Source organism: Malurus melanocephalus, unplaced genomic scaffold, assembly GCF_030028575.1.
Source record: "Malurus melanocephalus ecotype Western Australia unplaced genomic scaffold, MMel_1.1 scaffold_860, whole genome shotgun sequence".
Classification (NCBI taxonomy): Eukaryota; Metazoa; Chordata; class Aves; order Passeriformes; family Maluridae; genus Malurus; species Malurus melanocephalus.
Genome location: NW_026624092.1, coordinates 24,574 through 40,429, shown reverse-complemented (window position 1 = coordinate 40,429; position 15,856 = coordinate 24,574). Strand labels below are relative to the sequence as shown.

General features: G+C 50.8%; 1 protein-coding gene across 5 annotated transcripts in view; it reads left to right on the top strand.

Moving 5' to 3' along the window:
* Positions 1–15,856, top strand: part of PDE4B (phosphodiesterase 4B) — a 57,816-nt gene that overhangs the window by 39,183 nt on the left and 2,777 nt on the right. For 4 of the 5 annotated variants that reach the window (XM_057385720.1, XM_057385716.1, XM_057385718.1 and 1 more), the window contains 8 exons: positions 7,196–7,289; positions 9,797–9,975; positions 10,337–10,435; positions 10,552–10,716; positions 10,945–11,044; positions 11,711–11,865; positions 11,956–12,078; positions 13,348–13,530. In XM_057385720.1, the coding sequence (XP_057241703.1) occupies positions 7,196–7,289; positions 9,797–9,975; positions 10,337–10,435; positions 10,552–10,716; positions 10,945–11,044; positions 11,711–11,865; positions 11,956–12,078; positions 13,348–13,530 (1,098 nt within the window). Of the gene's footprint in view, positions 1–6,366; positions 6,485–7,195; positions 7,290–9,796; positions 9,976–10,336; positions 10,436–10,551; positions 10,717–10,944; positions 11,045–11,710; positions 11,866–11,955; positions 12,079–13,347; positions 13,531–15,856 lie in introns of those variants that run through there. The other variant, XM_057385717.1, reaches the window with a different exon arrangement.

Here is a 15,856-nt window from a genome sequence, read left to right as displayed (position 1 = left end):
TCCACGCGTGTTGGACACTCCGGGATCCACGGGCAGCGGCCGCAGCGCCGGCCCGGAGCCGATGTGGCCCCGCAGGGCACGGCCGGGATTTCTCCCGGTGCCAGCCCCGCTCCGGGCGGGCGCGCCGTGCCCACACATGACACACGGATTTTCAGGGAAGCGCAGCGCCGGTTTCTCCATGACCCGAGCCCTTCCCCCGCGGCGGCCGAGGGGGATTTTCCTGCCTCAGCCGTGAGTAACACCCGGAGCGTGCCCGGGAATGGAGAAACGCGGGCTCCCTTCGSAGCAGCGCAAAGCCGCAGCGCTTTCTTGGGCAGGCTCCTGCAGGGAGTTCTTCCTTTCCGGCATTCGGTGCAATTTGCATATTTCGAGTCTCATTTGGCTGGAAATGAGCTGGAAATGCCCCGGTGCTGCAAGCACCCAGCTCCAGCTCTCAATTCATCCCTTTCTTTAAGCCCCGCGTTGCGTAAATCCCGTCCCACCCAAGGGAGGCTCTGCTGCTCTCAGAAATGCTAAACTTCACGGGGGCAAATCTGAATATTGTTCTGTCTGCATCAGATAGATGCTCCTGCTTTCATGAGCAGCCACATGCTGATTTATGGCAACCTGCTATTTATTTATCAACATTCACATTGTGGATTCTAAATTATTCTAATAACATCAGGCCAACAAGTTGGTCATGATGTTGCTCCTTTAAAGTCTTCCTTTGAACATCTCTATAAATCAAGGCTGCTTTGATGTGAAATTGGAGATTTCATAAGCCTCTGTTTACTTTTGGGTTTCAAAAATCAGCTGAAGGGAAAACAARAAAACCCCAAAAAACAAATRGTACTTTGTATCTCATTAGAAARAGTTTCTAGCGCATTAAACACGATATTGTTTTAGGAAATAAGAACTAGAAAGAGCTGCAAAAGAAATTTGATTTTTTTAATGACTGATAGTTGACTGCAGCCATTCCAGTTCTCTCCAGGCGCTGAAATATGGCTCAAAACTTTCTCCTGTAGTGCAGTTTAGGTTGAAGCAGGCTCGGTGTGGTTTTTTGGGTTTTTTTTTTTTTATTTTTTTTATTTAAGCGTTAAATGCACCTCCTCTCATTCTCCATGGAGTGCTCAGGAAGGAAAATCGATGGGAATTGTGAAGTAACAAGGACAGCTGCGAATTTGTTTGCCATGGTCCTTTCTGCAAGTGATGTAAGAGCAGGAAAACACAGATAAGCAGGGTTACTGCTCCTCCAAATTCAGGAATTTTAACTCTTGCCTTCCAAACTTTCGAAGAAACGCTCCACTTCCAAAATCCAGGAATTTGGTTCTCTCAGAATGAGATGGAGAGCTGGGTGTAACAAATATTCCTTCAATGGGGTGACACGAATCCCATTTTTTTTGAACCCGGAGTCGAGTGTCACATCCACCCCAGACAAAAGCATTACACATTCCCTGGCTGCCCCCGCCGCCGATTACGCGGATGAGTAATTTCCCTCCTGCGTGTAAATAATTTCCGACGGGACTCCCGTCCCTGCTCCGTCACACGGGCAGGTGAGGGGCAGAGCATCCCGCGATTCCCAGGAAAAAAATCTGCGGAGTGCAGTCCCACCGAGCTTTAATTGCGCCTCTGGACCTGCAGTAATTACGCGGGTAATTAAGCGAGGAGGATTCAGCGCGGCTGCCTCAGCGAAAGTAACCCTGGGACCACAAATCCTTTTGTTCTGGGGATTTCTAGGAGCGCTGGGATGGAAGGTTTGCGTCAGAAGGGTGGGTCGGGAACAGAGTTTATAAACACGGGAGATCTGCAGCGAGATTCCTCCATCAAAGTGTGGGGTGGGATCCCTCTCTGCCGAGCTTCTCCTGCCGGAGCCCCACARCCTCGGAGCTGCTCTTTTATCTCCAAATTGCCCTCAGCTCCTGCAAATGACTCCAGCTTTTTTTTTAAGGAGCCTYTTTGCATAAGGACTCTTGGCCTGAGGGAACCCCAGCTGGTGTAAATCGACTTCAAAGGATTTACATCAGCAGCAGATCCGTGCTCGTGTCTTTATTCTCCCCCGTGATGCGGCAGGAACACCTCTCCAGACTCCAGAGGGAATRGGAACAGGAATAACAGCAGGATTTATCACTGGAGTCAGCCAAGAGCTGCGGGTGCTGCTTCATGGCTGTCCTGACGAGAGGAGTGGAGTTGTTCTTTCCATAAAGGGCCAGAAAAGTGGGAATTTCCACACTGAAGCATCAGGGAGGTTTTCCCAATCCCCTTCTGGATGATATCATGGAATCCCAGAGTGTTTTGAGTGGGAAGAGACCTTAAAACCCATCTCATCCCACTGTCCCAGGGTGCTCCAACCCAGCCTTGGGCACTGCCAGGGATCCAGGGGCAGCCACAGCTGTGCCAGGGCCTGCCCACCCTCCCAGGGAACAATTCCTGCCCAAAATCCCATCAAATTCCATTCTCTGGCAGTGTGACCCCATTCCCTGTGTCCTGTCCCTCCATCCCTTGTCCCCAGTCTCTCTTCAGCTCTCCTGGAGCCCCTTTAGGCCCTGCAAGGTCATGACAAGGTCACCCCAGACCCCCAGCATGGTTTAACTCCTGAATGTGGCAAATTCTGTCATAAATTCATAAATTGGGCCAAATTTTCTTCCTCCCAGAATTCTGGAACCAGAGCTCAGCAGWGGAATAAGGCTGKGGAGAWGCCCYGAGYAGTGAGGRWTTRGTGTGGRCAGCAAGAGGGGAACTGGGAGCAAACTTTCCCACTGGTAATCCAGGGAATTCCCACCCGCACGTATGGCTGGAAAGCTGGAACAAAACCGTGATTCCCTGGAGCAGAGGATGCAGGGAACGGGTCACTGCTGGTAATCGCAGAATGATTCAATTCTGGGAGCTTTAATTTGGTGCAGATGAGCTCTGCAGTTGCTTCAGAGCAGCACAACRGGAAGGCTCCACGCAAAGCCGGGGCTGTTTCTCACACCACGCTCCAGATGCTTCCAAACTCGGCTCTGCCTCCATGTGCCTTTGGATATGGAAAAGTGCACTTGGGCTTCGTCTTAGTTGTGTTATTGGCTCTCTTCTTATCAGATCAAGGTGTTCATTGCGTGGTTCTGTGGTCCAGATTTGGGGTGGAGGGAATTTTGCAGCCCRTTTCCTGATTTTCTGCTTTTTAAGGGAAACCCCCTGGAGCTGGGGATGGGCATTCCCTCCTCATCCATATGTTCCTAATTCCCATCTGTTAACGAGGCTATCAGTTCTAATTTCCTTTGGAAAAGGCACGGGGATGATTATTAATTATGGAAATTAATGAAAATAACAGCCCGGATCCCCACGCTGATGATGGGCACTACCGTAATTACCCGTGCTTTACCGTAATTGCACGTGGAGCYCTCCAAAGCCCCAATCCATGGATTTGCTGCACGTGGAGCAGTTGGAATTTTCTCCTGCTCCCTGCAATCTGTTTGTTTTCCTCGTGGCTGTCGCATCGATTTAAGGACGGGATTGCCACAGGGGSTTGCACATGACATCAGCCATTGATCCCTGCAGAGGCAGCAGCCTGCTTGCTCCCTGCACAGCAATTCCCTCCCGAGCATCCTGACATCAAGGARAAATCCCAAATCCCCGCCACGAGCAGCGGAACATCCGGGATGGAACATCCGGGATGCTTTTGAAAGGGRTTTGTGTGATTAAGTGAATCGTTGGGATGGCAAATCCCAATCAACTTTGCAAATCCTGCGGGAATTCCCACGAGAAGCTCAGCTGGGTTTGCTGGGTTTGATCCTCGCAGCCCTTTCAGCAGCGCTGTGATTCTGCTGCCTCTGTTTATAAAAGGTTGCTGATTAAAGCACTGGAAAAGTGAGGGAGATTAAGACCGTGGGGGACAGATTCCCGCTTCCAGATGGGGTACGAGAATCCCGAGGATTTTTTCTGTGCTGCAGATGGCTCGGGTGACCTTGTGGAGGCCACAGGATGGCTCTGTGCCCTTGTAGGGCTGCTTGTGAGGTGAAGCCGTCGTTATCAGCTGCTGGTCCAGCAAAGGGGCTGTTGTAAGGAAACGCAGCCTATGTGCAGTGCTCCCGAGCGGTTTGTGTGTGATCCTCTGCTCCCGGCGTTCTCCCGGGGCAGAAAAAAGCCCGGGATCAGGGAATGTGAAATTGCAGGGCCCTGGGAGAGCTCACGGTCCCGGCTGCTGCAAAGGCGTGGCTGGGAGCAGGGATGGGATCAGGGTGCCCTCCCTGCCCCGGGTGCTGTTCCTGCTGCCCCTCCTGCTCCTTGTCCCGCGTTCTCCTTGGCAGTTTCCAAAGGGCTTTTGTCCCTCGTGGTTGGCAGGAGGTGGAGACCTGAGAGAAAAAAAACATGGGCCAGAGCTGTGGGATGGGTTCCTGGACAACCAGAATCCTTCTCATCCCAATCCTGCTCATCTTCCATGGGATGCCAAAATTCACATCCCAATTCTGCTCATATCCCATGGCAAACCAACCTTCACATCCCAATCCTGCCCATATCCCTTGGGATACCAAAATTTGCATCCCAATCCTGCCCATATCCTCGGGATACCAACCTTAATATCCCAACCTGCTCATATCCCATGGGATGCCAACTTCACATCCCAATCCTGCCCATGTCCCATGGGAAACAAACCTTAACATCCCAATCCCGCTCATATCTCATGGGATGCCAACCTTCTCATCCCAATCCTACCCATATCCCATGGGATATCAGCCTTCACATCCCAATCCTGTTCATTTCCCATGATTTAGGATTTAAATTGTTTGAGTTACCTGGAAAGGGAGGTGTCGCTGTGTGATGGTGACAGTAAGATTTGGTGGGGATTTTGTGCAGGAATTGTTCCCTGTAGGGTGGGCAGGCCCTGGCACAGCTGTGGTGCTCCTGGATCCCTGGCAGTGCCCAAGGCCAGGCTGGAACACTCTGGGATGGTAAAGGTGTTCCTGCCATGGCAGAGGTGACATGGATGGGATTTAAAGTCCCTTCCCACCAAACCATTCTAGAATTCCCTGTCTGGGTGGCACTGGCAGGGCAGGACAGGTTGCTGGAGCAGCGCACAGCAGCGATGGAGGTGGCACTGACCTTGGGGCTGCACAGGGAACAGGGAGGTGCCAGCAGCTCCCCACCTCTGCTGATGCTGAGTTTAAGGAGAGGAGAAGGTGCCTCATGGCTTCCTTTGCTCCACGGGGCCGAAGGTTGAGCTGGAGCCCCATCTGGATGTTCTGGAGCCAAGCCTTGTCCAGGCTGGGCTGTCAGCGGGCRCAGGGAGCGGGATCCAGGCTGTCCCCACACCTCACGTGTCCCACAGCACGTGGGGAAGCCTCGTGTCCTCCTTGCAGAGAGGCTGAGAGCTCTGAAGGCAGCTGGAGACAGGAGAAGATTTCACAGCAAAGATGGCCCTTTTATTTTGGGAATCCTGGCCTCTGGCACGYGCTGTGCTCCAGGCACGGCCACCAAGGACATCCTGGCCAGCAGGAGAGCTGCACATCCTGGCCGTTCTGTCCTGAGATTGTGCCACAGGCACGGCACAAGGGGATTTTCTTTGGATCCCGTGCCCGAGTTCAGCTCCGGCTTCCTCATAAAGGGATTGAGATAAAAACTACAGAAATGGTTAAATCCTGAAATTCGGGTTGTGAATCGCAGAATGGCTGGGGTTGGGAAGGACCTTAAAGCTCATCTCGTTCCACCCCCTGCCTTGGGCAGGGACATCACAGATTCATTCTTTTAAGAATGAATGTATGAATTTATGAATTGCAGTTGCAGATTTCCATTGATTATTAATTTATACCTCTCCTCTGGAGGATATTTCGCTTTGGAAAGGGACATTTTGCTGCKTTGCTGCGTTTTGCCCTTTAGCACGTAGGAGGAAAAACCTGATCACGCTGAAAAGGTGAAAAAATCCATCTGGGAATACTTTGAAAATCGCATTCTCTGTAAAGGACAGGATTAAAGCAAAGCAGGAACGGACTTGAGACTACCGCCTGCTTTCCCCTTATTTAAATATTCCCGATCTTCCTCCATTTTCATTTCCCCTCAAAAACATGGCTGTGTAGCGGAGCTGGCAGCCCCTCCGAAATCAGCAGCATTTTCCTGGCGTGGCTCTGGTGGAGCGGGGACCCCCTTGAGGGGTTGAGCGAGCAGCACGATCCCGAAACGCCCCGCACCCCCAGCCCCGTGCGGATCCGTGCGGAGCCGCTCCCGTTCCTTTGTGCGCTCCGGGATCTCGTCCCTCTCTCCCGGCCGCGCATCCACCCACCATCCTCGGCGAGGATGCGCTGCCCCGCTCGGCTTTGTCTGCCATCAGCAGCTGCCGCKTTTTGCGGGATCTCCGCCTCGAACCAACGCTGATTTTTTTTTGGGGAATTGGGGAAGGGGGAGATCCGCGTGCTCGAGGAGCTCTCCCGTCGGAGCGGCGATTTTTCCGGGAGGATTTGCGCTGCTTTGCAAGGAGCTTTCCAAAATGCCTGAAGCCAACTATTTGTTATCTGTGTCGTGGGGTTATATCAAGGTGGGTTTGATTCCTGAAGGATTGTTAATTCCTGCATTGTTAATGGCTGCTTTTTTTTTGTGCTGCGTTGCTCGGAGAAAACCCTTTGTCRGGAAAATAAGCTTTGAAAATGCGGATTTCTGTGTATTTTGGCTCATCGTGTGTGTAGTGTGCATGCAGAGTCCATGGATGTCATTTTGGGGGGGAATTCAGCGTTGCAGGCTAAAATGATGCAGCAGTGAAAATGCTGGATTATAAAATCAGGAGCATCACAGCTGAATATCTAAGGGAATAATGCCTGAATCCTGCATTTTAATGTAGGATCCTCAGATTTATGGCGTATTTCTGCCCTGGATATGCAGTTGCCTGATCCTCGTTTAAGACAAAATGGAGCAAATTTAGCAAATCCAAAACAAAAGAAGGTTTGGGGAGGGGGAATTTCAACCCGAGATAAAAATCGGAGCTCTCAGAGAGATTTATCTGAAGYGATCTCCCCTCGTTTGTGACAGTAACAATTAACGAGCATCTTTTAGAGGAAATTAATTCCGTGGGCTGAAAAGAAATACCCAGTCATGGTGCTGCCGAGCAGGATGTAACTGAAACCATCTGTCGCTGCCTCCATCCCAAATATCCCCGGAATTTTACCGGTTTGGGAAGCCTCCCGTGCTGGAAGTGTGGGTTTGGGAAAGGATTCCATAAAAATGCCGTGTCTGTGTGTGTTCTTGCCCTCAGTTCAAGAGGATGCTGAACCGGGAGCTGACCCACCTGTCCGAGATGAGCCGCTCCGGCAATCAGGTGTCCGAATACATTTCCAACACTTTCCTGGGTAAGGAATTCATCCCCCTCTTCTCTTCTGATTGCCCCCATTCACAGCTTTTCTTTGGAATATTTTGGGTTTTCACTTTCAAATGGCTGCGGSGAGGGGAAGAATAGCGTTTGGAGAAATGTGTCCGCAGAGGAATTCCTTCCTTCTGAGCCATGGGATGTTCTGGGAGGATTCCGGCGGTGCCTTATGCAATGCTGGGGTTTTGTGGTGACCTTATGGAAAGGACAAAGTCACACAAACCCCGAATGCAATCACAGCCTCAGCTCAGCCGTACCTTCCCTTCCGAGATGGGATTAAAACGAAATCACCCCAAAATTTGATTTATTGCTTTGTGTGAATTTGCTCCTTTTGCACCAGAAGTCGGAATAAAGGGAATATTTTGCATTTCATTCATTCTGTGGGAGCTCACAGCTCTACGGGCATGAATAAATCCTCTGTCAACATTTGTTAGGAGAAATGGGATTTTCTCAGGATTTGYGACCATTTGCATATCAAATGAGGAGGCTCACATTTACAGATATCCCTGAGCCAACAGCTCCAAAGGCTGAGTGTCTGTGGATGCTGCAGCTCCTGGGGAATTGTGCCCGAGGTGGGAACAGCCTGGAATGCATTCCCACAATTATTCCCATGAAGGGTTTTGCAGAGATCCCTGGAGCTGCTCCTGCCTTTGGGATCACAGCTCAGCCTTAATAACCCATGGAAACTGGGAACTGCTTACTGGGAATGCTGGTCCCATTGCTCAGCTAACAGGGACATCCAGGGAGCAGGAATTGCAACAGGGAACAGGAACAACCCGCGTTGGGATGCACAGGGGGCATATCCAGGGATTTGGCTGGTGGTCAGCTCTTCCCAGCAGCCACGAGTGTGGATAGGGATGTGGCCACCAAAAATCAGCCACACTCGGGTTTTTGGCAGGGGTTGGTGAGGCAGAGCTGCCCAGGGGGTGTTTATTCATGGAATCCCAGACTGGGGTGGGTTGGGAGGGACCCTAAAGATCATCCAGTGCCACCCCTGCCACCTSCACTGTCMCAGGGKGCTCCAGSCTGGYYTKGGSMMYKSCMRGGRWTCMRGGGSMRSCMMMRSYYKKSCMRGGSCYKSCCMMCCYYCCWGGGAACAATTCCWKCCCAAAATCCCATCCATCCCTGCCCTCTGGCAGTGTGACCCCATTCCCTGTGTCCTGTCCCTCCATCCCTTGTCCCCAGTCCCTCTCCAGCTCTCCTGGAGCCSCTTTMGGCCCCAAAAGGGGCTCTGAGCTCTCCCTGGATCCTTCTYCTCTCCRGGKGAGCACYCYCAGCTCTCCCAGCCYGGCTCCAGAGGGGCTCCAGCCCTGGAATCTCTCCAGGCTCCACTCTGGGCTCTCTCCAGCAGCTCCACATCTTTCAATTCCTGCCCTTCCCCATTTCCAGGCTGGCTCAGCTCCATTTCCCTGGCAGGGCTGGACCATGCTCTGTCCATCCTGTCCTGCTGCCCCCATGTTCTCGGTGACAGTGACATCCCCGTGTTTGGTGGCAGTGAGGCCACCCAGGGTCCTGGCACTGCTGGAAAAAAAACAGGCTCTCCAGATTGGGCCAGATTGCAGCTGATTGCTCATATTAAAAAAAAAAAGGGAAGCTTTTAAAAGGATCATCAGCTGTTTCAGGAAGTCATGCTGYTATGGGTTTTATGAATTAGCTTTTTTCCCTCTAAAATTTAATTAAATTGAATGAGCACCCAAAATAACAGGAGTCTACAAGGGAGGAAGTTGAATGAATAAACAAAAAGAAATAAGAGAGCAGGACCCTGATTTATCACCAAACAGTGTTAGATGGGGATAATTCAGAGATATTARACCCAGATTGGGTGAATTCATTCAGCCTTTTGGTTTTACTGGGGCAAGGAGGGACAGGACAGTGATTATCCCTGAGAAAAGCAACGGGAATGTGGCCTTTGCTTTGGAAGTTATTCCATGTGGCTTTATGAAGGATAAATCTTTAATAAATCAGTGACACTCACTGGTTTAAGAGCAGGGAGTATTGACCCTAAAAGGTGAAAATAGGAAAAACAGATCTGGTTTTATTCTATTCAGGAAAAATGTGTTGTTTGAACATCTAGTTTATTTCCCTKAAAATAGGTAATAAATTAGGAGCTCGCCCTAAGCTTAACCTGGTGCCCTTCAGGCACAAAAAAATCACAAAATCACCATGGAACCCAACAATTCCCTCAGCACTGCCATTCCCAGCACTAATCTTTGTCCCCAAGTGCCAAATCCATGCACAGAGAGACATTCCTGGGCATGTCCCATGTCCCCAAACCCCAGAGTGGCTACAAGGAAAGCAGCCTGGCCTTGCAGAGAGCAACCAGACTGTGACTGTTTTTTTTTTTTTTAATTTTTGGGCCTCAAAATGAGAGAAACCCCAAGCAGAAGCCTCAGTTTGCAGCGGGGTGCAGAGGCAGCAGCTCGAGGGTTGGTTTGGGGGATGTGCTGCGAGCTCAGGGCGTGCTGACTCATTTCCCCTGATTTATTGCAGACAAGCAGAACGATGTGGAGATCCCCTCTCCCACCCAGAAGGACAGGGAGAAGAARAAAAAGCAGCAGCTCATGACACAGATCAGCGGAGTGAAGAAATTAATGCACAGCTCSAGCTTGAACAACACCAGCATCTCACGATTCGGGGTGAAAACGGAGAAGGAAGATCATCTGGCCAAGGTAGGAGAGATTCCTGCTTTTCTTGAGAATCTGGAATCTGGGAATGGATTGTTCCCCTTGGAATTGGTATCCCTGGAGTGATGTAGTTTTTTAATTAATGGTAACAGGCCACAACAGCATATTTTATATTTAAAAATACTTGAAAATAGCCCTAAAATTAAAAAAAATATATAATGAAGGCTGAGGAGAGCAATTAGCAAACACAAAACCAACCCTTCACAGTTACTCTGCATTCATTAAGTGCACATATTCAGCACTTACCTAATTACAATAATCATTAAATTTGCATATTTGTGAGCTTTTGGGAAATGCAGAATTGCCTGGAAAAGCATCAAATCCTTCTCTCTTTKTTCTCTCAAAGGAGCTGGAAGACCTGAACAAGTGGGGCCTCAACATCTTCAACGTGGCCAGGTACTCGCACAACCGSCCGCTGACCTGCATCATGTACGCCATATTCCAGGTGTGTATTCCCAACCTGAACCCTGCTCCCAGCAGGATTTCCATCCCTAATTCCTCTCTGCTCCTCTGTCCAGCACAGTCTGACCCTCACTGAGATGTTTGTGTTTGATCCCCCAGGAGCGGGACCTGCTGAAGACGTTCAAGATCTCGTCGGACACGTTTGTGACGTACATGATGACCCTGGAGGATCACTACCACTCGGACGTGGCTTACCACAACAGCCTGCACGCCGCCGACGTGGCCCAGTCCACCCACGTGCTGCTCTCCACGCCAGCCCTGGATGTGAGTGGGATGCTCTGAGCTCTGCCACCGTTGTGGGTTGGGTTTGAAGGCGTTTCCCAGCGCTCGCGTKGCTCCAGAGCCTTTGCTTTTAGGGMATCTCAGCATCCGGATCTGCTTTGCCTTGTCTCAAAAATCCAATTGGAAAAGCACAATTTGTTCCCCTAAATCAGCTTCTACCGCTGTTGGGAGATCAATCCCCTCTGACAGATTCCTGGTTTTCCTTCCTAGGCTGTCTTCACRGATCTGGAAATCCTCGCTGCCATCTTCGCGGCCGCAATCCACGATGTGGATCACCCCGGGGTCTCCAACCAATTCCTGATCAACACAAGTGAGTTTTCACCTGAGCCACTCAGAATTTCACACCCCAGCTTGGGAACTTGTGCTTTTTCCATGACTTCCAGGCTGCACTGCCCTCTCAAATATTTCACAGTAAACGAGTGAGAYATTTTGGAATATTGCAGGAATTAAAATGCAATCCCTGACAAAGGGAGCCATTGCAGCCCAATTGTAAAGTCAATATTTAGTGCTGCTAACCCATCATAATTCTGCCAGGCCCGAGTGCATACTCTACCATTGAGATAAGATAAATCATCCTGTTGCTATTGACAACCAGAAAGCCAAATATTGAGTTTCATGTTGTGATCTGCCGCAGGCTGAGAGTGGATCTGGATTCCAAAACGTGGGGATTGGTGTGTTTTGGGAAGAGTTTTTGCAGGATTCTCTTGTCAGTGATTCTATAACTGAGCCAGCTGAACATTATTTTGTCACTAGGACTGAGCAAAATTCTGGGGTTGGCACTAGTGGGGCTAAAAAGAATCCCAGAATCCCAAAATGATGCAGGGACACCTTCCCTGTCCCAGGTTGCTCCAAACCCTTCTAGGGATGGGGCACAGAAACTTTTCCCTATTAAAACACTGCAGCCCAGGACAGGCGCTCGCTGTTGGAAACCCCACATTTASCAGGCTGGAACCCACATTTGCCATTCCTTGCCCAGATTCTGAGCTGGCCCTGATGTACAACGATGAATCCGTGCTGGAGAACCATCACCTCGCTGTGGGCTTCAAGCTGCTCCAGGAGGAGCACTGCGACATCTTCCAGAACCTGACCAAGAAACAGCGCCAGACCCTCCGCAAGATGGTGATAGACATGGTACGAGCTGCCCTGATCCTCAATTTACCAAAAATGAGGTTTTTTTGTGGCTTCCCTTCCTGAAATTCTGGTTTTTCCCCTTCTGGAAAGGTGTTGGCCACCGATATGTCCAAGCACATGAGTCTGCTGGCTGATCTGAAGACCATGGTGGAAACCAAGAAGGTGACAAGCTCAGGAGTTCTCCTTCTGGACAACTACACAGACAGAATACAGGTGAGGCAGCCAAATTCCCTGGATTTGGGGTGTTCTGGTCAGGATGAAGAAACCTTGCTCTTGCAGCTTTTATTAGACCACAGACAGAAGCTACTGACCTAAATTCTCAGCATTCATTTTCTGCTGCACTGAAAGRAAGAACAAGGCGGTCCCAGATTTTTTAGGTGACCAGAATTAGGGAGTTTTAACACTTGGAGCATGGAGCTGCAAACATGGCACATTCTGAGGTCATTTTTTGAGGGCTCCCAAATTTCCCTGCTGCCTTCTCCCATTTGTTCTCCCATTACATCATTGCAAGAATTTAATTTGGAACTCCCTATCTAAARCAACCCACAGCGAGCTGGAATTAGTTCTGATCCCTAAATAATTTGATCCTTGATTTACAGAAACACCAGGAAATGCTGGAACAGGGTCAGGTGGTGAGCAGGACAAGACACATCCTGCTCTGCTCTCCACTTTGCTGACCAACTTCTGCAGAGCAGGCCCATGGGAAAACTCTTTACATTTTTATTTCAGCCTCTGTTTTGCTGCCCAAATCCTTGTGGCCGCTTAGTCAGGCCCGTTTCGTTTATGTGTGTGGAGGGATATTACTCATTTCACCAAGTGGGAGCATTTCAGCTCTTTCCATGGGAGCAGGGAGGTGGATTTGGGATGGTGGGAAGCAGCTGGGTTCACACACAAACCTGGGTGGTGTCACACACAAACCTGGGTGGTGTCACGGCCACTTTACAAATGCACCAGGAGCAAGGGCTGAGCAGCACAGAGCACATCTGGCTTGGGGGCTGTGGCAGCTGAGCTCATCCATGGGGAGAGAATCAGAGAATTCCAGAATGGTTTGGGTTGGGAGTGACTTTAAATTCATCTCATCCCACCCCGACACCTCCCACTGTCCCAGGGCGCTCCAGCCTGGCCTTGGGCACTGCCAGGGATCCAGGGCCTGCCCACCCTCCCAGAAGGAATTCCTTCCCAAAATCCCATCCATCCCTGCCCTCTGGCAGTGTGACCCCATTCCCTGTGTCCTGTCCCTCCATCCCTTGTCCCCAGTCCCTCTCAGCTCTCCTGGAGCCCCTTCAGCTTTGGAGCAGCTCTGGGGCCTCCTCCGGGCTTGCTCCAGCAGCTCCAGGATTTTCACGTGGCACCACAGAACAATGCCGATATTTTTATGGTGTTTCATAATCACAGAGTCTTCTGGTGAAACGTTCTGCAGATACAGCTCTCCCTTTTTTTTTCCAGCTGATTTTATGAGTTTCCTGACGGCTCTAATTGCAGGTTCTCCGGAATATGGTACATTGCGCAGACTTGAGTAATCCCACAAAATCTCTGGAGCTCTACCGGCAGTGGACGGACAGGATCATGGAGGAGTTCTTCCAGCAGGGGGACAAAGAACGGGAGAGAGGCATGGAGATCAGCCCCATGTGTGACAAGCACACAGCCTCGGTGGAGAAATCCCAGGTAATTGGCCCTGAGCTGCAGCTTCTCCTGCCCGAGCGGGGTTTGGGGGCACAGGCAGAGCTCGGCGGCTGCTGCAGCCCCATGAGCCAGAGGTTCAGGGCTCAGTGCTGATCTTCCCCTAATTCAGCTGTGCCTGGGGCTCTCTCAGGCTGCTCCAGCTCYKCTCCATCCCCCTCTGCAGCTCCTCATTCCCTGGGTGTKTCCTGCATCCCACAGGGAGCTGGGTCCTTCTGTTCCCCAGGATTGAACAGGGCAGCTCCGCACTCCCCATCCCTCACCCCCTAAACCCACCCCAGTGCCAGCCCCACTAATCTGCAGAACTGGGAGCTTCTCCCAGCTGAGATCTGCCTCAGGAGCCTGGAGAACTCTGGCTGCCGCTCATTATCCAGGACAATTTTGCAGTGCATCTGTCTGGTTGAATTAGAGCCGCCCTGTGCAGGGTGAATCCCAGAAATATTCATTTATGGCCATCCGAACCTTAAAAGGAGCCGGATTTACCCCTTTTTTTTGGGATGAACTGGCTCATCCCTTGTTCTGATTCATGAACTGGTTTCAAGGTCAGATTTTGTTCTGACCTGTGTAGCACAGGTCATAAAATTTCGCCTGGATAGCCTGGAATGAAAGCAGGAATTTATGTTTGTCCGAAAAGATTCCAACCTTTATGTAACGCTGTCCCGGTTGTTGTTTTTGAATGACTCCAGCAAGCCATCAYTGAGGTTTTTCAGCTTGAATAAGTAACAAAATTGATGATAATTATTCCCAAATGTCCTCTCGGGCTCAGCCAAGTGGTTTCAAAATTATTCACTCAACCGCCTGGTGATTGGGTYGGAAAAATCTGTCGGATTTCTTGAACCTAACAAGAAATGAATCCTTCAGCCAGCCTCAGCCATGTGCTCCACATGTGAGCTCCAATTAATGCTTTGTTTCACATCTGCACTGCACAGAGGCTTCCAAATGGCATTTTTGTGCAGAAAAGACAGGAATTGCACAAAATGGCCATCGTGGAATGGCCAAAGGAGAAAGGGAAGTGGTGTGTCCGTGCTGGAGGCTTCCAAATGGCATTTTTGTACAGAAAAGACAGGAATTGCACAAAATGGCCATCGTGGAATGGCCAAGGAGAAAGGGAAGTGGTGTGTGCATGCTGGAGGTTTCCAAATTATATTTTTGCTGTGCAGAAAAGATGGGAATTGCACAAAATGTCCATTGTGGAATGGTCAAGGAGAAGGGGAAGTGGTGTGACTGTGCTGGAGGGAAACAAGAAAATAATAGATTGGAAAATAATGAGCAAATATGCCAAAGCTTGAGATGTCCCCGCTTTTCATCAGAGTATTTTAGGATCAGTGGACASTTATTCCATGATTTGGGATGGTTTTAAAGGACCAATGACCCGAAACAATGATTTTTAAAGAAACAACTATTAACGAGCACTGATTTTTACCCGTTGGTGCCGTGGAGCGCTGGAGCATTTTGGGTTCCAACCACCCCAAACCCCTTTTTCCCCACTTTCCCCTTGCTCAGCAGGAAGTTTTCACCCCCTTTTAGCATTAGGCACCTCCCCAGCCCGCCCAGCTGGATGTTAACGCTGCTGTTGACATCCTGTTGTGTCTGAGGGAGCCGTGAGCCGTTTCCAGAGCCGACATCTGCGCGGTGAGCGCGCTCCTGGGAGAGCCATTTCCCCGCTCGGCGGGGCCGGGAGCCCGCAGGCTCTGCCAGCACAGGACGGAAGAGCTCCGGTGCCCTTTCGGAGCCGGCTCCGTCCTGGACGCGGTTCCTCCGTGACTCAGACGCGCGGGGGGCTGAGCTCAGCGGAAGGGCTGACGGAGCGGCCGCGTCCCTCGCTCGTGCAGCGTCCTTCCCTGAGCTGGCTTTTCCCGAGGAAAGCTCTTCCTGCAGAAACACGGAGCTGCTTTGGCAGAGGGAAGGAGGAAAATGGGAATGTGCAAAGGGCAGGATCATGGAATGGTTCAGAGTTAGGGACAAACTGCACCCCACAGGAAGAGCTGCTCGCTGTGGGGTGATCCCAACTGCCAGCCGTGTGGCTATCCCGGGATCAGGCTACAAATCAGCCGTGTGGCTATCCCAGGATCAGGCTGTAAATCAGCCATGTGGCTATCCAGGGTTCGGGCTGTAAACCACCCATGTGGCTATCCCGGGATCAGGCTGTAAACCAGCCATGTGGCTATCCTGGGATCAGGCTACAAACCAGCCATGTGGCTATCCCAGGATCAGGCTACAAACCAGCCATGTGGCTATCCCGGGATCAGGCTGTAAACCAGCCGTGTGGCTATCCCAGGATCAGGCTACAAATCAGCCATGTGGCTATCCC